This window comes from Myodes glareolus, chromosome 12 (genome assembly GCF_982192425.1).
Source record: "Myodes glareolus chromosome 12, mMyoGla1.1, whole genome shotgun sequence".
Lineage (NCBI taxonomy): Eukaryota > Metazoa > Chordata > Mammalia > Rodentia > Cricetidae > Myodes > Myodes glareolus.
In genome coordinates this window covers 60934387-60959142 of record NC_142037.1, presented here as the reverse complement: position 1 = coordinate 60959142, position 24756 = coordinate 60934387, and the positions used below count along the sequence as shown (strand labels likewise).

At 33.6% G+C, this 24756-nt stretch overlaps 1 protein-coding gene across 2 annotated transcripts in view; it reads left to right on the top strand.

The window, feature by feature from the left end:
• Window positions 1-24756, top strand: part of Dach1 (dachshund family transcription factor 1) — a 375243-nt gene that overhangs the window by 231908 nt on the left and 118579 nt on the right. The window contains exons 4-5 of one of the 2 annotated variants that reach the window (XM_085698263.2): window positions 16290-16445; window positions 16849-17021. In XM_085698263.2, the coding sequence (XP_085554389.2) occupies window positions 16290-16445; window positions 16849-17021 (329 nt within the window). The remainder of the gene's footprint in view (window positions 1-16289; window positions 16446-16848; window positions 17022-24756) is intronic. The other variant, XM_085698264.2, reaches the window with a different exon arrangement.

Genomic DNA, 24756 nt, shown 5'->3' with positions numbered 1-24756 from the left:
CAGCATTAAGATAGGAATCAGTGTTACAATAAGAGAGGCCAAAGCCCTACTGCTTATTCTGGCTTTTTGGAACCCATTCTCCCTGGAAGAAGGAACATCTTGCTCAAACTAGATATAGAGGGGAGGTCCTTGGTTCTGCCTCAAAGCAGTGTGCTAGACTTTGTTGACTCCCCAGGGGAAGTCTCACCCTCTCTTAGGAGTTGATAAGGTTGTAATGCAGAGTGGCAGGCAGGAAGGTGGAGGGAGCAGGAAGAGTGAAGGGAGTGGAAATTGATTTCATATGTAAAATGAGAAAAGATCGTCTTTTTAAAAATAAATTAAAAAAGAGAGAAGCCAAAGATTTTATCCTTCCTTCCTTCCTTCCTTTTTTTCTTTTTTTCCTTTTTAACTTCCTTCCTCCCTTTTTTCTTTCCTAATTCATTTGTTTGTTTTTCAAAACAGAGTTTCACTGTAACTTTTAAGACTGTCTGGCAACTAGCTCTGATACCAGGCTGGCCTCTAACTCACAGAGATCTGCCTGCCTCTGCCTCCCAAGTTCTTTAATATACTATTAAAGGTATGCACAACCACCACCGAGCTCAAAGCTTTTATTCTTAGAAGTCATTAATTTAGCACAATATCATATGAAGATACATGTATCATACAAATCATATCAATAAAAAATTTGCCATCTTTCTATACAAATTAGGCTGTATGCAATTTTGTGATTATTAATTTTCTAAACATTTACAATCACAGTGTAATGATTTTTTTAATGTTTCTTATCAATAGCTTTCAACTGGTTTTTTTGCAGTTATAATAAAGGGACTTTACATATGGTGATACTAAATATTCTGTGTGTATACAGGTTCCAGTTCTGTTTTTGATTGTGGCATAACAGGGAAGTATGTGTTTATGAACACAAAAGCCTTTTTGTGTGTAATCAAAAGTGATGTTATTATGTTTGCTTCTTTATCTTAATTTTCTCCACTTTAGATTTACATCGAGGATAGTTCTAACATTTACCTGTGGCAAAAGCACATCTTTTAGCGAATTGTAGAGTCTTAGCAGTCACTACATTGCAGCCCTGTATGTCTGTTTGAAAATGTACAGATTAAGAGAGTTGTTCTCCGATACGGATTTATAAAATGACTCATGTTTATAATTATAACTTTAGCATAATATTAAAGAATTTAGAACAAAATTCCCAAACCAGATTAAAGAACTCTGGAAAAATGTTCACACTTTTGGAGTGATTGACTTCCTTCCTGGAGCCAACTCATGATTTACAGTGTAGAAAATGAGTCTATAATTTGACTTAATCAAAGTGATCTGGTTGTTTATTTTTTATGTTCATCAAAATATGATTTAGTTTTAAAATGCAGGCTACCAGAAGCAGAACAGAAATAATCTGGAATGTTATTTAAATCTACAATAGAATAATTGCCAATATTTTCCAATTAATATTTCTTCCTTCCTTGCACATTTTTAAAAGATACTTAAAGCGTGCTCCAAAATTAGACTTGACAATTGCAAATGCCAACCAACCACCTCGTAATAAAATCAATACTTACATTTCCCCGGAGGCCACTGTTTACTGTTTGGTGCACCATTTCCTTAATGGAGTGGCAGTTATGACTGCAGAAGCCTTGTAGCTACTATTTTTATGTTTTAACTAAAAGCAGCTTTCTTGAAGAAGTATAGTAAAGAAATTTCTTGGGTTACTATTCAAAATTGCTGAAATGATTTAGTATTTAATATTAGTCCAGAGAATATAGACATTTTACACACATGTGCACCCCTCCACACATACAAACACTCTCTCTGTAGCATCTGAAAGTAGTGCTGTTTTGCTAATAATGTTGATATATTTTTATGTCTTAATTGTAATGAACATGGATGTGATATTTAAACATTTCGCCATACTAAAATAACTCACTGAGTTTAAATGAAATTTTTTTTTGTAATTACTGGGAGTATCTTACTTTGGTGTTGCTTTTTGGTGCTGTATTCTAGAAGGAACAGTAGAAAGAAAGATGTAAAATTATATATTTCCACAGAGTAAAATTTAAAAAAATAAATAATAAAAAGATATGGTTAACACGTTATCATTATTTCTTATTTTTACTTAATTGGGGATTTTTTTTCTAATTTTTTTTGGAAGGGTTTGAGACAGGGTTTCTCTGTGTTGCTTTGGACCCTGTCCTGGAAACTGCTCTTGTTGACCAGGTTGGACAATAAGCATTTCCCTCAAACATTTAAAATTCTGATTTATTACTTCAGTGAATAAACTTCTGTGAAACTGAAATATGCAGTCCATTATCTATGTATTTCTGTTTCTTTTATATTTACTGCATACAAAATAGGAGGAGAAGTACACACAGAATCCCACCTTTAACCAGGAAGCTGTTTGCAATTTATGCAAGCTAGGGAGGAAAAATTGGTATCCATTAGTTTTGTATTTTTGGTTTGTTCTATTTTATTTATGCCTGTGGGGGGGGTTGATTTTTCAATTTCGATTTTGTTTTGCATTTTCTTTTTTAAGGAGAAAAAATCATGAAGTTTGGTGTATAGTGGGTGGGAATCTGAGAAGAATTGGGAGAAGGGAAAATTATGAACAAAATATATCCAAACACATTTCCAAAATTTACAAATATAGAATACAAATGCCACTTCCATGCTTGTTCTTTTAAGCAGATTTGCATTTTTGTTTCTTTAATTTAAAGAAGTTGAAAACAAAACTAAACAGCTCACCTTTGCGTTTGCTTATAGCAGCTAGTAGACTAGGCGCCACTCAAGGTGGAAGAGAACATTCTACCTTGGCAGTAGTGTATGCACGGTCACACTTTATTAGCAATTGTACAAGCTAAAGGAGACAGTTATGTGAACAGAATTCATGGCTGCTTTCAGGAGACACATTTATAAGCAGGATATTGAAAAAAAAAAAGTCCACTGATCAGCTTCCGCCTTTTAATACGATGATGTCAGCCACTGATGTTAGTGTGATAAAGCTGCCATGTTTTCATCACAAAGGAAAACTCATATCCAAATCTGTAATAAGTGAAGGAGCAAATCTGCCCCGAGTAGATTCATAGGCTCCAAGGACCATCTTCGGAGCTCCTCTCAGACAGTAAATATTGAGAAGAAGCTCAGAATGAATGTGGCGCTGAATCGAAATTAATCGCTGAAGTTATTGCTTGTGGTGTCACACGATTCTCCATGCAGGCTTTTCACACGAGGCTTTGAAGAGCCCTACAGGACCAACTAAATGTAATTGATACCGAGTTGCTGCTCCACAACAGCTGTGGGAGCAAGGTGCTGCGGCTTCTGCTTTAATCTACCTTGCTTTCTGAGAGTTTATTATGTTTTTGAATTTATTCTTTTGTAGATCTGGGAGCTATCATTTTTATGGAAATTAATCTTTTCAGAAGATTTGTCCTCTCTTTTTCAAACACTAATACATTCATTCAAGGGTCCTATTATTCACATCCAGCTGGCTTTTATCTGGTGATATTTACTTCAAAAAGCCAAGTTAAATGGTATCATAGATTAATTCTCAGGGCACAGGAAGGCTTTTTTTTTTTTTTTGGAGAAAAACATGGTTTGGTAATTATGTGAAATATCATAATAAAAATCACAGAAAATGTCAGAAATGTGTTGTATCATCTGTCATAATAGGAACTTCAAAAAGTTGCTCCTTGAAATGTGGTACCTTGCTCCTGTCATAACGTTTTATTTCCGTAACATTTTACATATCGCAAAAGTTTGATTTGGAACTTAACGAACTATCGTGAATTTTAGCTCTTTGTTTTTCCTTACACAAAGCAATGAAACTTCAAAAGGGGCTTATTCACTGTTATCTCTTACATAAATCAAACTGGAAATAAGACACATTTTACAATTCAATTTAAGATCCCACTGCGACAATAATGTTGCAAGCTGTGCATTTTGCAAAGTAATATAGTAATGTCTAGTTTGCATTTTTGAAAAACCAAATTAATCATACTTTATTGAGTACATTGGAGCAAAACTAAAATTCATTTATTATTAAAATCTTCTGCCATAAATATATGTTATATTTTATACATAAAGGACAAACTCATTTATTCATTAAGATAATTTGGATAAAACATTTGGCATGTGCATTTTGTAGCTGTAGAAGAAATGACATTTGCCATTCCAGGGCTTTGAATTTTTAAAACTGTCTACATGTAGTCAGCTGCTTGAAATTTTATTTTCACACTAAATTGTATTAAGAATTAACACTTTCTTATAAAAATAAAGGCTAACCTAAAACCTTGACCGTTTCAAAGCAAAACTTACTACAACGGATTGCTTTCCTTGAACACACGTTTCATGAGCATTAAAAAATACTGCATCTTATATTGTATGTAATCAATCTATAATAATACCATCATGTAAAAGTTTGGATAAGAAAATTAAATATGTACCAGTGCATAATTATAATAAATTTTGCTATATATATGTATATATATATTAGGCTGAAAACAATAAAATTCAGTGTACAATTCTTATAGATCTCATTGCTCTTGATTATATATTAACATGAAACTAAAACAAAGAGTGACATGAGATTATAAATGGTCATTTTTATAAGAAATCATTTTGGGAATTTCTAGCATAAGGATAGTGAACTGCAAGAAGTGGTAACAAATTCAAAAGTGGGCCAGAAAACTGTCATGTGTATTTTACCCATGTATATAACTCAGGGTCGGCGTAGTAACCACTCTTTTGCTCTCAAATAATATGTTTAGCATTGTGAAAAATAAACATTATTTGAGATGTCACAAGACAGTAATATGCAAACTGAACTCAATAGAAATAACAGTGTTAAAAAAAAAGAAATAACAGTGTTAAAATACATCTCCAAATTTTATGTTGCTATAAAAGACTAAAGTTTATCTTATTTTATTTAATAGACTTTAGAATTAAATCATGAAGTTTGAAAGAGTGTGCTCAATTTATCATCTTCAAGTTTGTACTCTCAGGGAAGGTCTAAAAAGTCCACCCTGCTGAATCTGTAAAACACTTTAATGGGACTTCTTCTTGCAGACTTTAGACACTAAAGTATTGCCCTCTATTTAGAAAGAGTGTCTCTTTATAAGAAACTCCCCAAATAAAATCCAGTTTGTTCCCTTAATATTTTAGAGTAAAGCAAACCCTACGGCATATAAGTTAGTAATTTATAAGTCTATAGAACCTGGAAAAGAACAGAGTAACTCCTGGATCATCTAACAGAACCTAGTCATGTCTTACTCAGAAAACCGGTTTGTTTTTCAGGCATTCTCTTTGAAAGATGTAGTGGGAATGAACACATTTTCCCTCACCCTATTTTGTCAATTTTCCAGTACCGTGAAATATGAGATTCAGGAGACATGCCCTGGTCATATCGCTGTCATTGCGGTAGATGACAGAACATGCGATGGTTGGTCCTGACGATGAGCCCCTTCCTCGTCCGACTATCTGATCTATCACTTTAATCATCTCTGTCTTCTGCCTAAGATGATGACCAAACTCATCATCCTGACATCTGAGAGCTATCATCATCTGGCTCTGGCCTACCTCACTCTGACTTCTGATGCGTTCCTAATGTGTGCTTGGTCCTCTAGTCACTGAGTTTCCCAGTTGTCACTCAGAACCATCACTTATGTATGTCTTTGACACATTGCTCAGGCCAGGCAGTTCTGTGAGCCAAATATATTCTGACTCGCAATAGAATCAATTTAGGGCCAATGATCAGTCCAATATATTCCTAAGGCCAGCTTTCCGCCTACAAACAAAGGCAGCTAAGTTTATCTTGAAATGGTGCCATTCATCCAGTTGTATCTAGTTATGCTGTCCAGTAACTAAAAGGTTTCCTCTTCAGAATATTATGGAGGCAAAAGACTTTCTGTGGGGAGGCTCCATGTGGAGAGGCAACTCCAAACCTTTCCAGGACGACCAAAATAGTGTTAGAGATAGTACAGGTTATATGGAGGACAGATTTGTTGAAAGCTACTGTTTATAGGAAACGAAAACCTTCACTTCCATTACACACTGTGAAGACATTGTGCTCACGACTTTCATTGTCTTCCATGGGCAGACAGGCAAGGAGATTCTCAAGGTCAAAAGGACCAAGACAATTTTAGATACTGGCCACAGGAAAACACTTAAGAAGATTGCAAGTTAAATGGATAATTCTCAACTTGAGAATAAGATTCTCCTTTTCATCTCAAGAATAAATAGTTTCAATGTGCTTTTGTAGAAATGAAATTCTACAGTTGAAATCTACAAAACTCTTCAACTGAAATGTGAAGAATAGGAAAAAGAGTTTGAAAAAGTTTAAATGAGGAATAATTTTCTGCCAGTATCAATACCCATAGTTAAGTGTAAAGTAAGATTGAAATTGCTGTATTTTATTGTAAAATTAAATGGCTATCCTAATCATAATGTAAAGAAAGAATGATGCAAAGAAGGATCTATTAACCTGCCTGAGATCACACACCAATACTGTCAGAGTCGAACACTGCACACAGATTTAAGGTTCATTACAATAAACAATAAAAGAATATCCGCAAGAATAATAATTGGCTACGTCAGCCATGTTTTTCTCATCTTCAACAGTTTTTCACAGAAATAGCCAAAAGAAAAATGCTACAGTGGTCATGGTACAGACATGTGTATCATAGTACTTGGAAGGCTAAGATAATAGGGCCAAAGTCTTAGGACAACCTGGGTTTCAGTTCCAACCTTGGCTAGACAGCAAGAATAAATTTTAAAAAGTATTAAATCTGAGGAGTTAAATAATCATGTTTTTTAAAATGTTCAAAGGGAAAGAGCTAATTTTTAAAAGTCTTCAGTTCAATAAAAGAACATTTAAGTAATTTATCATTACCTACTAACAATAGCTTAAAAGAAAGATAATATATTTGAAATATTTTAAGAAATCTGTCTACTTAAAATACAATTGTCTTCTTGTTGGAAATTTAAATATTGAATAATTAATAACTATATGATTGTCAAAAAATCTTTCATAGACAAAATATGATCTTTTTTCCCAGTGATTACAGAATCTGTCCTAACTGTCCTAATTTTATTATTTTATGAAAATGCCACACCACATTTACAGTTCGCTGGTTCTAGGACCCACGTGTTCTCATGTCCTTATATCAGGACTGAAGTATAAACAGATACCTCCTTTTGTCTGGAGCTGGCTTAAAAATAGAAACCACGTGGGAAAATAGAGTTAAATGTTCAGGGAAAAATATTCTTCTGATGATGATGCAGGTGATTCTTGTGGGTTGTGGAACAGGTTTCATGAATTCGAGGCTGATCTCAATCTTTACGTGTCAATACACTTACTTCTACCACCCAAGTGCTAAGTATACATGTATATGCCAAGTACTTGTTTCATGTGTTGCTTGGACTAAAACCCTTGGATCTGTGCAAATTAGGCAAATAATCTAACAGCTGAGCTGTCTACACCCCCTCAAATGCTTTTGTTAACAGAAATCACTTTAAAAACCTTTTATTATTTCAATAACTTTATTAAAAAGCATGAGTTTTCAAGACAGGTTATACTTAGGAACATTTTATGGTTAAAATAATCTATCCTGAAATTGCTTTTGTCCTTTACTTGTTGCATTTTGATATTTTATTCTCTGAGATTCCTGTATATATCTGATTTTAATAATAAACCACTTGAAGTATATTTCACACATTAGTTAGATAATTTTGAGACCCCTCTAAAAAATACATAATTGTGTCAAAGGAACCCATTAAGATTTATAGAAAATAATTTGACTTTAATATTTCTATATTAAAAATACATTGGGTTCTTTCCATACGTCTATTTTAAATCCCTTTGACTAATATCATTATTAAGTATACAATACTTTTGATGGTGTTATAGTGGATGATTTGTCCAGGGCCTCTTGCATGCTACCTATATATTGTTCCACTGAATTGTACCCTCAGCTCCAATTCCTGAACATTTTAATTATCCCACATATTTCAATGTATAGGGAAAATTTTAAAAATCATTTTGTTAACGTTAATACATTTTTCAGTGCTGAATAAAAAAATAAATGGCTTTGAGTAAGTTTACATTATTGTATCCCAATTCGAAGCTATGCCTAAATTTTGATGTTCTTGCAAACAAAGTGAAAGAAAAACAGTATGATAGTTAATGATCAAAAAAAAAGTATTGAAGGTCACAGTCAGCACATAATTTAATCGTCTATCAGTACTTGACCAAAACTGTACCACAATACACACAATGGAAAACATCCATGTGCTCATCATTGGCATATGCTGGACACCAAGCAGATAATCGGGAATTGCATAAACACTAGACAGATACAGGGAGATGAGTAGATAAAAGAATTCAGTATTGACCTTGGTACAGTAGGTAAATTGCTAGTCAGGTAGGCATGAGGGTCTGAGCTATGATCTCAAGTAACTCTTTGTTGTTATTTTAATATGATCTTTCAGTCTGACTGACTGACTGTCTCTCTGTCTATTTATTTATTATTGTGTTCATACACTGTATTCTGATTACACTTTTCCTCCACCATGTGCTCTCAGAACCTCCACACCTCTCCACCAGTCCAAATCTATGGCTTCTTTCTCTGTCTCTAGGAAACAGTTATCCTCAACACCCACTTAGATGCTGGCCGGGTGGACCAGCTGACTAACAGTCCCATAACATTAGAGTAAGAGATAAATTTTATTTGAGATAATCTGCCTACCTAGATTAGCTGAGTTGGCAATTAAGAGGCCTTACATGAATATTTAAGATGAAAAGACATCAATCTCTGGTCTCAATATGTATGTTTGTTCCCCTGACACACATGAACACACCCACTTTTGAGCATCATACACCACACCCACAAACATACATACCACAAACATAAGACATGCAACAGAGAAATATATTGAGTAAATAAAACTACATTGCTTGCTGAGATATTAACCATGGACAAATACAGTTTTGTGTCTATATAAATACATATCACATGAAGATCTGTGGAAGACATCCTGGAAAACAGTGCAATGAAAACCTTTGCCAACATGATAGCACCATGATCATTTAACTAACAGTAGGAAAACATGAGGTTCTACATGTTTAAATATAAAAGATGCCATTTTATCAAATGGTGGGAATCAGGCAATCATATTTGTTTAAGCTTGATTCACTTCTCCAGAATAAAAACCAACATACACCCTGACATATCTGAAGATTATCCTGTAAATATTTCTAAATTCTCCTTCTGAATCTATTTCACTTTCAGATTGCATTATTATATTTCTATTTAATATATTCTAAAATAGAATATATTTAATATCATTTTATATTTAAGTAATCCTATCAAAACTGAACTAATCTTAATTCATGCCTTTCTTTTTTCACTAAGTTGATTAATAGTTTTTAATATTCTAATTTCATGATATCGGGGATTAGGTTGAGGTCAGGTTAAATATTTTCATAACATTACTGTTAATATGTTTGCTTCAGAAGTAATCATAATTTTGTTTTTGTCAAAATGTAACGTATGGTGGCACCTGTATTTTGTCCCAGGAATTGGAAGGTAGAGGTAGGTAGGTCACTGTGATTTCCAGAGAAGTCAGAATTATGCAATGAAATCTTTTTTTTTTTGATACTGAACATTTTTTTTTCTTTTGAAAGTAATTTTATTAAATTATAAAAAGTTTTCATTTACGCCCCTCTTCCCAACGCCCTCCCACTCCCCCCCTTCCTCTCCTCCTCCCTCTTTGTCCCTAAGGGCAGTCAGGGTTTTCTGCCCTGTGGGAAGTTCAAGTTCCTCCCCGCTCCCTCCAGGTCCAGGAAGGTGAGTATCCAAACAGAGTTTACCAAGGCCAGTTGGACTGCAATGAAATCTTTTTAAAAAAAATAAAATAAAAAGCCAGGCAGGGGTGACGAATTCCTTTAATCCCAGCACCTGGGAGGCATAGGCAAGCAGATCTCTGTGAGTTCAAGGCCAACCTGGTCTACAAGAATTAGTTCCAGGACAGAATCCAAAGTAATACAGAGAACCCCTGTCTCAAAAGACCAAAATAAATAAATAAACAAACAAACAAATAAATAAATAAATAAGATTCATTTGGTTACATGCACAAGCTTAGCACCAAGCCTGTTAATGGGAAGTTCATATTTCACATCAGATATTTCCATGGTCATCATCACTGCCTCTTCAATGATGGGCCCATACCTTTCTTTGTCAATCCATATCCTACGTCTTCATTTTCATTTTCACTTACTTTATCTTCATTTGCATATAAAACAATTTTATTTCAAAGCTATCATATAGATATCATATATTTTATCTTTTTCTAACTCTAATTTTATTTAAAAAAGGAACTTGCTTGTGATCATCATCTATTTGTAGTTACCTTTTGTATTCTATCTGCACATTGATTACATATAATATATAGCTCTATAAAAATAATAAAATAGACTGATCATGATTCTAATTTTCAAGTGAAGAACAGCCTACTAGATTATTTTATCTTTTATATGCTAGGGATGTTATGATAACTGTGAAACACAAGCCAACCCATCATATCTAAACAACCTTCCAAATTTTAGTTTCTTAAATGGCAAATCATTAAGATTTCTAAGGAAGAAAATGACGGTGTTAGGATTTGTACATTATAGTACAAATTTCATCTCCTTCAAATTGATTGTAGCAGTTCAGATGGAAAAAGTGTACAGATAAATTACAAGATGCAATCAACCAGATATAAAAGGAATTAGACATCAAAGGTAAGAAAGGAGAAGATAAGGATTGTCCCTGTGTTTCTGGCTTGGACAACTAGCTGATAATATTATTCCTTGAGCTTTACTCCGGTGTGTAAGGGAAATAAATTAACCTTGAGTGGCATACATGTGAAAATATCAGTATTACTTCTATGGGCAAGCAATCCTTTCTAAAAGGGAATTATGTTTTCTGGATAGCTATTTTATGTCAAATATGCTTTTTTGAATCTCAAATTTTGTGTGAAGTAATGGAAATTAATACTGATTTTAACTTGTCTTGGCATTACACAAAATTATAACTTAATAACTTATTCTTACCCAAAATTAGTGTTGTATGCCACTAATTAAAAAGATTATGGGGAAAACAATTGTTACTTTTCATTGATATGATAGCAAAGCTATTGGGAAATATAAAACCTACTAGAGAGAATAATTTCTAGTACATTTGTTTCATGATAATTGTTCACATTAAATTAGGAAATGAAAGACACTATATATGCCGTTAGTAGTTTAAGAGTTTAGGAGATATATAGCTATGATATAATAAAGGACTTGATTTTGAGGAAGTGTTTGATTATATTTTAGATTGACAGCTCACATATATACCTGGTAGGGTCATTTCTATATCAATGTCTGCCACAAAGTCTAATTCAGCTGTGGAAATAAACAAATCTGTGCTCAACGTTATTTCCATGGAAAATAAATCACTTGACTTTTACTTACAATCAGATTAACACATATGTTAACAGGATTTATAAGTTTGATAAATATAAAAGAATTTAGCAACTCTTTCTTCCCTTGCATTGAATCCTATGGAAGTGTTTTCTGGTTCACTGGATTTGTTTTGCTTTGTTTCAGGGGTCTGTTTCATCTGGTTAACAGTGACAGTGTGGTGCTAATGAGTCTTACGACAGCCATAGCATCAAACAGCACCGTCTTCTCTGATATAATTACTCCTTTTTTCTGCACGTATACTACTTAACCTTTTATCTTGATAGTAATGGCTTTACTTCTTTTATTTTCAGTTGCATCAAACCTTCTGGAGTTAGATTTAAAAGAGGAAAAGTATGTCAAGATCTGTATTCAACACAAGCACAAAATATTGATTCTAATATTTCTCATGAGTTCAAATTCCTAGTAACTTAAAATTGAAATACTTCTCTATTTTCAGTTTCTTATTGCTGTTCCTGTTTTTCATGACTTTCCAACGATCCGCAGCTATGTGTTTTAGTAACTAGGTCTCAAAGGTGTTGCCGTTTCACAGGGATGCTTCTTAGTGGGTTAGCACACTTGAAGAAAGTTCAGGTCTTCAAGTTTGGTCCCTAGTTTCACAAAGTGATCCAGTTTAGAGGATGCCCTTAAGTAATTATTCTTCTAATCATTACATTGTAGCCTGCGGATTCGTGTCCTGTAGTTACCCTTTGGAAATTAGAAAGGCCGATATTAATGATTGAAAATTGCTCATTTTATTTTATCTAAAACAATGTGATGTTGCCAAACAAAAACCCTAGATAATTTTAGCATTTACGTGTTAAATCAAATGGGCACAGCTGGTAAATGAGAAAGGGATAGAGAGAAAGAGAGAGAGAGATGATAGATAGATCAAGATAGATGACAGAGAGCGACAGAAAGATACAGAGACAGAGGCAGACAGAAACAGACAGACGGAAGGACTCTGTTTTATAGTTCACATTAGGACTATTTCTAAGTTTACATTAGAACCGGCATAAAGTACACATAGTACTTTATGTGTTATTTTTCTCTTCAGATGAAATGTTTCCCCTAAAAAAATCCTTTATCTGTTTTTCTAATCTCTGAAGTAACAGTTGAATGCTAGTAGAATCTGTGACCAGTGTTTGCTTTTGCTCAGTAGCCATGTTTTCACTGTTGGATCAAGCTGACATCCTCTTAAGTGGTCTCCACTGGTATGCAGTAAGCACCCACTCTTGACATTTTCATTGTCAAAGAATCCTGACAATGTCAGGTTCCTTTCACAGCCTGTCATTGTCACTCACTAAGCAGTACTGTGACTGTTAATCCCTTAGAGATTTGTCTTCTTTATCACGGTCAACCTGTGAGAAATCAGAAGAACACATTCTATGTCCCTGAGGTATAAATGAAAACAATATTCAAATATATTTTTTAAATTTTAATGTGTGATAATTAAAACAAGATTTACAGGTCACCATAATTTCTGTTATATTATTTTGTGTGTACTCTATTTAAAATATTTGAGAATAATGTAGTTAACTGTTGTGGAATCAATATTGGGTATATATAAGAATTAAAGGAATAAATTAAATGGTAGAACAATTATTTATAGTAGGATTAGAAATTGTGCCATTCATTCATATACTCATTTTTGCAATTTAATAAGGAAAAATTAAGCATATTTTCAAGACACTTTCTATTTCCTGTCTTATCTATGAATTGTGTTTCAAAATCTGAGTTAATTATCTTTCTTTTTAATGAGAATAATATTATAAATTCCATTTTAAGAGCTTGTTCCTAAAAATAAACCAAAATTTATAGAAAAGTAAATTTCTGAATTCAAGTTAATATTTCAGAAGGAAACTTTAAATCATGGATGGAGATAGAAATTGCAAGTAAAAGATTATTATGAGTTTAAAAATTAAAAAAAATAAATGTGGCGACGGTGTATGTACTTCATCACACCTATGGCTTGACTGCTTGGCTTCATTACATAACAATTTCCTTTGTGTCCTGCTGTTACCAGTGTATACAGCCTTATACATCCACTATCTAGCCTGTGTTCCTTCATGATCTGCCTCAAATTGGGGAGAATACCTTTGGCTAAGTCCATTAAAGTATCGTTGAAAATTCTAAGCTTTGAAAAACCAAGCAATATGAGTTTTTCAAGGAGCCCACGAATCTTTCTTTGACTTTTACCACTTTATATTTTTAAATACTCTTTGAGTTAGAAACAACTGATTATCTCTTTCAAGATGAAAAGGCTGTATCGGAATCATCTTACTTTGAATATCAGTAAAATATAGAAAATGCTTCTTGAGAAACTGAAGCGGAAAACCGAATTGGTATCTTTTTATGTCTCTTTCCTGCAACCAAAATGGTCTAACGTTTTCTATTTTTTAAAGCCAACATTTTCCCTTCTGTTTTACAAGTAACTGTGGCAATAGCAGTGGCTTTGATAACGTGGAAGGGGAGCAACTTTGTTGCGTGCTACCCCAACACAGAGAACTATAGGCAACCAATAATTGTTGGGAGAAGTATTGTCCCCTTTCAGTATGATCCCCTTAGTGATTGCCCATAGTAGAGGGGTTAGCTTTGAAACCATTTACACACAAACAACATGAGATGAACTCATCAAGTTGTATATGTATATATGTGTGTGTATGCATGCACAGACATAAGAATAATAGAAAAAGGAGGGTATCAACTTGAGCGGTGGAGGCACAGAGAGGCTTCAAAAAGGAGGAGCTGGAAGATGTTGGAGGAAAGGAAAAGAGGGGGAATCTGATGAATTCTATTTCAAATAAAATACAGTGTAAAGTGATTATTATTTTTAAATATTTGGGGATATTTATTATATAGAGGCAAAGTATATATACATGTGTGTATTTATATACTTGCTTATAGTGTTACAGATATTGTAGAAAATGAAAATGCTTGAGATTATACCTTTACTAATTGTAAGCATGTCTTGTTCTTCAGCAGCCGCTTTTCATTTCTCATTCGTTCACGCTAATGGAGAAGGAGTATGCTATAAATAATGCAAAAATCACTTACAGCTGACTTGGTTATATATTGTATATTTTTCATCAGACTTAATTCCTAATTGTTTGCTCTATTTATTACCTAAATGAGCTAACATCATGAGTCTTTAACAAATGATGATTGGTGGAGATGACTGAGAGCCTTCCGTGTAGTGAGAAATTCAATGTAGCATAAGAAACTTCCAGAGAAAAACACTCATGTGGCCTGCTGACAGCTCTGTATACCAAGAATCTGACAGATTGGGGTGCTGCAGAGATGGGAAAATAAGTGTTATCTTTCCACAGGTATTCAAACAGAATTTGAGTTACCGTTTGTCCTTTAAATTTACTATCTTAAAATTTTCACTTCTTGTGTTTTAAATATGTAAAACAAAGGGATTTTATTTGGAGTGCCTGATCCCAGTATTCTCTTGACATGGTACTTTTGGAAAGATCACATCTGTCCAGTTATTTCACATTTGCTGGGAAAAGAAAAAGAATCCTGTGTAGAAGAATAAGGTATCTAAATTTATTGAATATGAAAATGAACTTTTATGTAGAAGCAGGTTGGAGAAATATCTTTTATGTGAGGCATTTCTGAATAAAGCTATGAACTTTGTAAAACCAAAACTGTCATGGTTTGTAGTAAAATAATAAAGATATCCATTTTAATTGATTCTTTTCATTGTTTAATAAAATGGCTTTGTTTGATTGCTGAAGAATTTGAATTGAGTTTTCATTACCCACTTCTGAACAATTTGCTCTGAGATGCAGAGAGTATTGAGTTAATGAGTTTGAATTTATACTGAACTTTAACTGTCTTCATGAAGTAAAGGAAAAGTATTATGGCAGTAACTAAGTAGACTTCATTGAAAACTATGTCATAGAGATTTTACAGCACAGATTTTTGTAGAGTTGAAGCATTAAATTGGAGTTTTACCAACTTCACTGTTTCTATCTTCTTGATAGTCTTGTCTATTTTAAAATAAACTCATAAGGTATCTGAAAAATAAATGGATAATTTCATATTAAAATATGCTAGAAGAATGTATTCATGTTGCCTAGCTAATATGAAGACATGATTTGTAAATTCCTTCTAAGAAATCGTTACACAGAAATATAAGGTGAATAGCTGTGGAAAGACAACACTTATTTGGACATTGTCCTGAATATTGAAGTGTCTGTTCTACAATGAACAGTTAACTTTGACAACTGATATTGCTTCAATTCAAAATTTGCATTTCTTGTTGTTTGAAAGCCCGTGATGTGCCCATTCACACTCCTTTGTTATATTGCTTTGATATTGAGTTTCCTAAAGTGATTTTGTGTTTTTTGTTCATTGCCTAATCAAATTTTGTTCTTAGGAATCCATTTTCTTTTTGTATTTGTGGTTGAATTAAGTCATGCACTTTAACTTAATCTTGATCAGGTTACCCTTTACTAAAAGAATAGCTTTGCATTGTATAACATGTATTCTACTCTGGATCAAAGGAGAGTTTGTTATGTGGCAAAGACAAATTATTATTAACTTGGTTAGTTCACACAGGATTAGACTTTCCAAGTAGGTTAAATGTTTCAAAAGTATTACTTTGCTCAAATTTGACTTACTGTCTAAGAAATAAGAAAACAATGAGCAAACACAGGTCAGGGAAAAGTTTTCTTACTTCAGCTACCTTCCCTTCAAGCAAAATTGCTAGTTCCCTAATCTTAATCCTTCTCAGATCTCATTTAAAGTTAGTGTTCGGGATGATTTGGATTAATATTATATCCAAATAATTTATATTCGTTCCCCACAGGCAGCAGTGGTGGTTCTTGGGATAAGGAAACACTGCACTCTTCCCCATCCCAGGGATCTCAGGCGCCTGGTACACATGCCCGCATGCCTGCTGCGTGTAGCCTTCCCGTTAGTCATCCTCTCAACCATCTTCAGCACAGCCACCTTCTGCCAAATGGTACGATGGCAATTTTTAGCACTAAAAGTGGTAGTTTTAAATTTTTTGCTTTAATGATTAGCAGAATGGTAAAAGAATATACAGTTAATCAATGAAAACTATAGCATGTCTATAATTTGGTACATTGCCCAGAGGAATAATAAAGCCAAGAATAGAATATTTGTATTAAACACACACACACACACACAAACACACACACACACACAATGATGTGATGAATTATGACAACAAACTGTAAACTTAACTTCCCAGTCACGAGTGAATATTACTGTATACAAATAAACGTTTTTTTCCTTGACCATAACTATTAAAGTATTTTCTAGTGGTTTAACTCTTAATGACATGTCATTGATAATTTCAACTGGAGCGCATCAATGATGATCTATGTGTTTTCTGTTTTTAGGACTGGAACTTCCTTTTATGATGATGCCCCATCCTCTAATCCCTGTAAGCCTACCTCCAGCATCTGTCACCATGGCAATGAGCCAGATGAACCACCTTAGTACCATTGCAAATATGGCGGCAGCGGCACAAGTTCAAAGTCCTCCATCTAGGGTGGAGACATCAGTTATTAAGGTAACTGTCTCATCATATTATTGATTTGGAATATTCATCTTAAATTACCAAACCTTTGTACATTTGTTTTATCCCCATAAGTAAATCTCACCTCTAAAATCTGTGAGTGTAAATGGAAAAACAAAACTACATATAGTAAGGTAAGATATTAAAACTAGCTTGAGCAAGTTTAAATTCTTGGTTAATACAAAGAACATAGGGGAGTAAGTTATATGGTTCAACTTCTCTTGGCTCTTACCCACATGGATGTTTGTATATAGGTCTATCAATAGTCTAACAAGCCTTTAGGTATGGACACTCAGACAACCTTGGGAGCAAAATTCTGTCGCTTATTAAACACATCACATTGAAAATATAAAACACTCTTTCTCATTGTAGTTAGCATATAAAATGTGATTATTTCAATATGGATGATTGTCTAAACAGTGTGTAAAATAATGAAGTTGAGTATTTATACATTTTAGAATATCCTGTAATGGAGAGTAGTGTAATTATGTACACTTTATACATGTGGATATTATATATTTATCATATTCACTCTCTGTTATGTGTTTATTAATTTAAGTATGTGTACATGCATGATAGATGCATAAATATATCATTTTTTACTATATTACAACATGCATTTAGATTGAAATTGTCAAATGATGTGAAGAATAAGAAATAACAAAAGAGTTTTTTAAAGTAGATCAATTTCTAAAGTGAGTGAATAATAGCTTTTGCTGCATTGTCATCCTTTAGTATGACAATAACCTGTATTTTTCTTACTATAATACATGTCAATCCATTGCAGCTTTGGAGTATGTCCTACCCAACCTATCTGTGTACTAATAAGGTGTGGTGGCATGCAGCTGTAATTCCAGTGTGTGGGAGGCTGACTGGAGATCCTCACGCTAGTGGCTAGCTGGACTAATACTGAGTTCAACTTTGTCTTAAAAATTAAAAATCATACCAACAAAAATGCTGGAAGAATGTTAAAAAAATTTACTTACTTTAAAAAGAATTTTTTTGTTTAAAAATGTTTCTGTTGATGAAGAGGCTTGTCTCATATAGTTTTCAAAGTATAAATATTGGATAAGAAGAGGCATCAAATTTCATTGCAGAACACCAAGATCGACTAATAAAATCTACTCCCTGGGAGCAAGCCAGTGAGGTCACATTTCCTCAAAAGACATTCTGCCATTATTACACTTACTACTTTTGAAAACTTAGCACTAAGAATATGACATGTATAAAATCTCATAGAAATGATCTTTGAAGTAGAGAGAAAAGAATGCTTATTCTTGTGTTGTATGCTATTTTAACACTTATAATACTAGTTTTAATTATAAGATGTTGGGGCTAGAGATGTGATTTATTGTTAAGAGCATACACTTACTGCTCATGGAGAAAAATCTGAATTTGGTTCCTAGCTCCCATTTCAAGCATGTTACAATTGCCTGTAACTCAATCTTCATGAGACCTGACACACTCTTCTGGACTCTGGCAGCACATACACTTGTATGTACACAGACAGACACAAAGTTACCTGTAACATAATTAAAAATAAGCTGTTTCTATAAAAAGAGGCAATTATTCATGTTTCAAAAAATCACATAGAACCATTTAGTATACTTACATAATTTTCAAATGTAAACATCCTGCAGTTTCTCTTTCAGGTAAAACATAACAATAAAAAGTCTAGGGCACAGATTTAGCAGTTTAAAAGTAGAGTTATATATTAGGAGGTTATACCTTCTATATTTTTAATTTGAAAACATGGAGGAATATCAGGAGATTTGGATTACTACTTTTCTATCTACATGCAGTTGTCTGTGCAACAATTCATGTTAACTGTAATATTGCAATCTGGAAGCAGCTTTTAATAACTGTGTTTAAACTGAGCTAAGTAGGAGGAAGAAGTTAATTTTCTTTTGGAATTGTCTTTAGGTATCTACCCATAACTATATTGTTACAAATTCAAAAATATTTATGTGGTTTCTTGATCTAAGTTGCAGAATGCAAAGGAAGGAGATCTAGGAAGGAAGGAAATGTCCAAAGAGGGGACAACAAAGTAACGGAGCTTTATGTCTTCAAAAGCATGCCAGCACCTACTAAGTCATGCTGATATGCCACTTCCTCATCTCTTGGGACAAATATTTTCAGAAATTGGCAACAGATAGAGTTGAGGAAGCTCTGGATCATGGTATAAATCAGGATGCTAACAAGGACAGGAGAAACTTTGCTATAGTTGAGATTAATTGCAGAGAGCAGACAGTTCCCACTGCACTATCAAAGGAAAGACCAACTAGTGTGTAGAACTGTTGAAAAACCCATCTTCAGAGGGCTTCTTTCTTGACAGACAGCATTCATTTTACATCTAAAACCTGCGTATGCTCAGTGACAGAACCAGGTTCTAAGCTAATGACCAAAGCTTCTGTGTGTGATATTAGTACACTCCCTTGCTCAAATCTCATTTAGAAAACTTACTTTGTCTTACTAATTAAATGGAGTTTAGGGAAGTTTTATTTTTCCCAAAGAAAATGGCTGACAGAGATGTCACATTGAACATAATGGACCCCAGTGGGTTATTAGAATGGTGCCTTAAGCTGATTTGCTTGACAAGATTCTAGATTTAAAGACCAGTTGAAAGTATAATGTTAAATACTAAAGAATTAACTCCATATCAAAAGAAATAGCTACTGAAGAGAAAACATAAATGTGAAGGATTTTCTACATGCTGAACAAGTAGTTCATGTTTTAAACGTGATGATAGGGATTAAAATTAAGCACAAACTAAGGGACAATGGAAATAAAAGTATGTTATATAAAATAAAAGTGAATAATAAACCTCTCAGGGTATTATATTATAAAAGATTCCTCTATTCCTTATTTCTTACAAAACAAAATGCCCTGATACTTTTCTTCAATGACATACTGAATACTGCTCTCAAATTGAACCAGGGTCTCAACCTATGAGTTGTTGTCTCAGGAAATAAAATCGATCCTTTGTTATACCTAATATGACCTTGAGTAGAAAGCCTTTTCATATGGAAGTGAATAAAAATAACATAACATTATTGTATCATAGATGTAAATTTTATAAAGCTGAACTTTTAACTTGTATAAATAAAGGTTGTTTGAGGAAGACATACTCCTTTTTTTGTAATTTGGATAATGTCTATGACTGCTTTCATGTGTAAAGACAGTGTTAGGTAAAACTTGTTATTGGGGCTGAGAATGTCACAGTTCAATTAGAAGATTGCTTGCCTAGCAACACAGGAGTTACTCACCTAGCACCACACACACACACACGCACACACGCACACACACACACACACACACACACACATGCACACACACATATAGTGCTCTCTCATCCTTGATATAGAATGGTTTGTTTCGACGGCAGATATCTGATGACTTAATTTCTTGTGACTCTTGCAATCTTGTGGATAATTGTGACAGTTCAAAAATAAAACAAAAGAAATTCAAACGCTCTAGAGACAGAGAGAGAAAAATTTAAATCTACTGAATATTCAGAATTAAAACATAATGTCAAGGGAAACATAGCTAAATGAAGAGCCTAGAGCAGTGATATTGTTTTTAGAAGTGCAACCTTCAGTGGTTAGTTCAGGAGACTGGAATGGTTTATATGGGCAAATTTAAAGAAAAAACAATGGGCAAATTTGTTAAGAGAATTAGAATTTCACCTTAAGTTCATAAGACCTATACATTTATAGATATATTTTAAGTTATTGTAAAATGTATATGAGTCTATTATATCAGTGAGGTCAATGTGTTTTTACTGTTACCATTCACTGAATATAAAGTGACAATAAAATTGAAATTTTTGGGTGGTTTTAGTTACTTTTCTGACTGTTGTGATAAAATACCCTACCATAACCACGAAGACATGAAAGGTTGCTTTAGGCACACAGTTTGAAGGTTGAACATGATAAGGAAGTCATGGCAGGAAAGCTGAAGGAAGCTTGTTACATTGTCTCCACGGGAAATTGTGATGAGGGCTACTGCCTAGCTAGTCCCTCTTACTCAGACTAGCATCCGATCCCAGGCAATGATACTCCTCGTATTCAGAATAGGCCTTCAACTTCTGCTAAACAAATCTAAATACTTCCCCACACACATTTCCAGGAGTTTGTTTCCATGGTGATTCTACATCCCCTAAAGTTTATCACCAAGGTTAACCAATACATATATCATGCAATCCAGTTTCCTCTGTGGTTTAGAAACATTTTCCGACAGCTTCCCCATCTACAAACAGACACAGAGAGACACAGAGATACAGATACAGACACACACACATACACACACACAAACTGAACGGTGCTTCATTTCAGCAAAATAAACATTTAGGAAGATATATTATTCAAATTTATCTATTAATCAAATTGGAAATTGTATTTTGATACTAATTAATTTTTTTTTCAGAAGAAGGATTTCCACTGCTTCTTTTTGACTCAGTCAATTAAAGATTTTAAGAGTGTATGGTATCTCTGTCTCCAGATCTTGTATTCTAATATTTTCTAAAAGCTTTTTGACTGATTTTGAGGTTTTTTTTCCCTGAAGGTGCCCTCTACCTCTGTACACTACTGTAGAAGTAAACTGATCAGAGCCAAGAACCTGTACTTGGACATAAACCACAATTTATACAATTTATACAGCAGTCTACAAATATAAACACAAGTCCTAAGATTTTTTGTTTGTTGTTTCTGGGAGTAGAGAGTCTGGTATCTTTCTCAGAATACTTCAGAAATATGCTACTGTGTCAATTTTTTCTTAATCTGTTGTTTCCAATATAAATTTGTGTTTAGCTACTTTTTAAAAATTTGATTTCTAGTCCCTTAATTTAGAATCTATAGATATGTAGAAATGTTAACACCCAAAACTCTCTAATAGACAATTTATTATTTATTTATTATTATTTATTATTTATGAAATTTCTATATTATATCTACATTTTAGAATGTTTACCTTCATTATCTTAAATTATTAAGTCAAATAAGCACTCCAAATCAAGAGATCTATTCCTTTTTATCATCAGCAAGTTCTTTAGTGGGTTGGAATCCTTTGCTAATTGATTCTCTTGGGATACTTTAAGCCCAACCCACTAAGACCTCTCAATGAATCACTGTTCTGATTCAATTTTATTTATTACATATGTAATGATATCAATGATTTTAAGAAATGTTTCTTGTTGAAATACATATATTCAGTAGTTTAAAAATGGAGCTTGGAGTAGGATTTCAGTGTTTAGTGTTTTTGCTGTACCACCTCCCAGGCTCATGCTAAGTTGTTTAACATCTGTGCAGTGCCTTTCTCTTCTATCTGGAGTTTATAATGACACTACTTAGTCCAAGTATCATAATAAATCAATTACTATTTACTGTATTTGTAATTCTTTATACAAGCAGTGCACACAGCTTATGACTATGTTTGTGTTTTTTTAAATGTTCTTGGCTATCTGGTCTACAGATTTCCAAAAGGTCCTGATCATATTAACCAAATATAGTCACAAATATTGTAAGACTCCGTTTTCTTCCATTCTCTCTCTCTCTTTTCAAGCTATCTTAACCTAAAAGAATCCTTTATCTTTTATTCACTTTTATTTTTTCACCTATTCTAACCTAAAAACAAAATTATAAAACAATTGACCTCCTGCTGAACAATAGTGGTTCACACCTTTAATCCCAACACTCAGAAGGCAGAGACAGGTGGACTTTTTGGCGACCGAATCCACCCTGGTCTACACAGCAAATTCCAGGACAGCGAGGGCTACACAAAGATACCCTGTGTTGAAACAACAAACAAAACTAATTGACTCATTTGGAGTCCAGTTCATATTTAAAGAAAGCAGAAGTAAATTAAAAAGAGAGGAAGTGTTTTTCTTCCTTCTTTGTTTAAATGACATCCCAGAATTAAGAAATACCACAGAGGACAAATTTTATGATCTTATAATTAGTCTATCCTATAAATGAGTAAGGGATAAAATCACCATATTATAAATGCCTTGAAGTGATGAATGACAGGTGTGATTATCAGCGGTTGTTGCTGTCATAAAAGGCAGGTATGACACTCTGCTATGAAAGGCATGCAACCGTATCCTTAAAATACATTCGAGGCCAAACAAACTTCAGTGTAGACTCCAACTCTAATTCTGCATAGAGTTAAGAAATAAAAGAAGATAAATATCATTTAGTCACATTAAAGCAACGACAGATAAAAGGATTAGAGTGGGGTGGTCTCTATGAACACGTACAGTACCTAACCGAATAAAAATCTGGCTATAAATATTTGCTGTGCAGAGAGATGACAACAAACAGCAAGAAAACCAGGTCTGAACTGACCCAATTCCTGTTCATGCCCTTATTCCAACATTTCTTTCAGCTAGAATGGAAGGAATTCAACCTTTTGGTTGCAATGCTTGTACTGACTGATAGTTCACATCTGTATCTCCAGCCCTTGGGAAGCAGAGGCTGGAGGATCTGAGTTCAATTAAAGACTGGACTACATAGTAGAACCTGCCTGAAAGGAGCAAAAATTGGCATTCTTTTTTCATTACAATGTTTTATAATTTTCAAGTTAATAGTTTGATTTCTTGTTTTGGTTAACTTTATATTTCTGTGCTCTATAATACAATAAGACTGCCAGAAGTACCATGTATATAATGAATAATAGACCTGTAAAAGAGCACATTGAAAAGCAAGAGGAGAATAAAGTTAAGATTATATTTCTAGAACCTGTTTGTTTAAATTGAGCAAAATTGAATATTTCTTTTATTTTATCATCCAAAAAATGTTTTAAAGTATCACCCATGTTTTTTGGCCCCTCGTTGTAGGACATGGAATTGATAGAGTTTTCAAATACTACCTCATTTGTCTTAGTTATCACAAGTATGTTGACATCATTCATTATGTGTTTTAGACATTCTTTTCAGCATTTTCCAAATGCAAAAAAATAAATGCTACTTTTTTATATCTTTATGCAGTAAATGAAACAATGTAAGTGTGAGCAATAGAAAAATCAAGAATATGGGAATATGGGCTTTTGGTCACGTATTAAGCAGAAACACTGGCCAACTATGTCAACTTGTAAACTAAGAAGTTTTAGAAAGATGTTATTTGACATTAAAAGTAGCTCTTTATCTACTTCTATGCCATTCCCCATGAGAGGATCTCTAGCTGAAATAAAGACAATTACGGAGAGTGAAGGAAATGAAATAGAGAACTAAATTAATTAAATCTCTGTGAAATCCTCATTGAAGTAAAGCAGTTGTGATGCTTTACTCTTTCTCGGGAAATATCACCATTATTTTCGTAGTAGAGAACAGGTTAGCTACAGCAATGCTTTGTCGTACTGAAAATATCCAATATGTCACATCAAAAATAGTCAATCAGTCAGGGATGCAACAATGTGAGTGCAGTGGCTTTGAATTCTACCTTTGATTTTAAATTACCATGAGGAACAATACTTATTGTTCTGCGTCAGTATGCAGGCTTCTCTTTGCAGTTATTCTTATACCATTGCTTTATTAGTTCGACCTTTTTGCGGGGAAAGAGTACTCTCTTAAATTTTCATTTATTATTGTGGCGAGTTTTATAAAGATGGAACATTGCAAAAGATTGTATATTATTGATTGGTGGAGTTGATGTAGGACTATAAAGCAGCGTGTCAAAGTATTAAATAATCTTCCTCTCTGGTCTACCTCAGGCCAAGCTTAGAGGTTAAAAGGTAC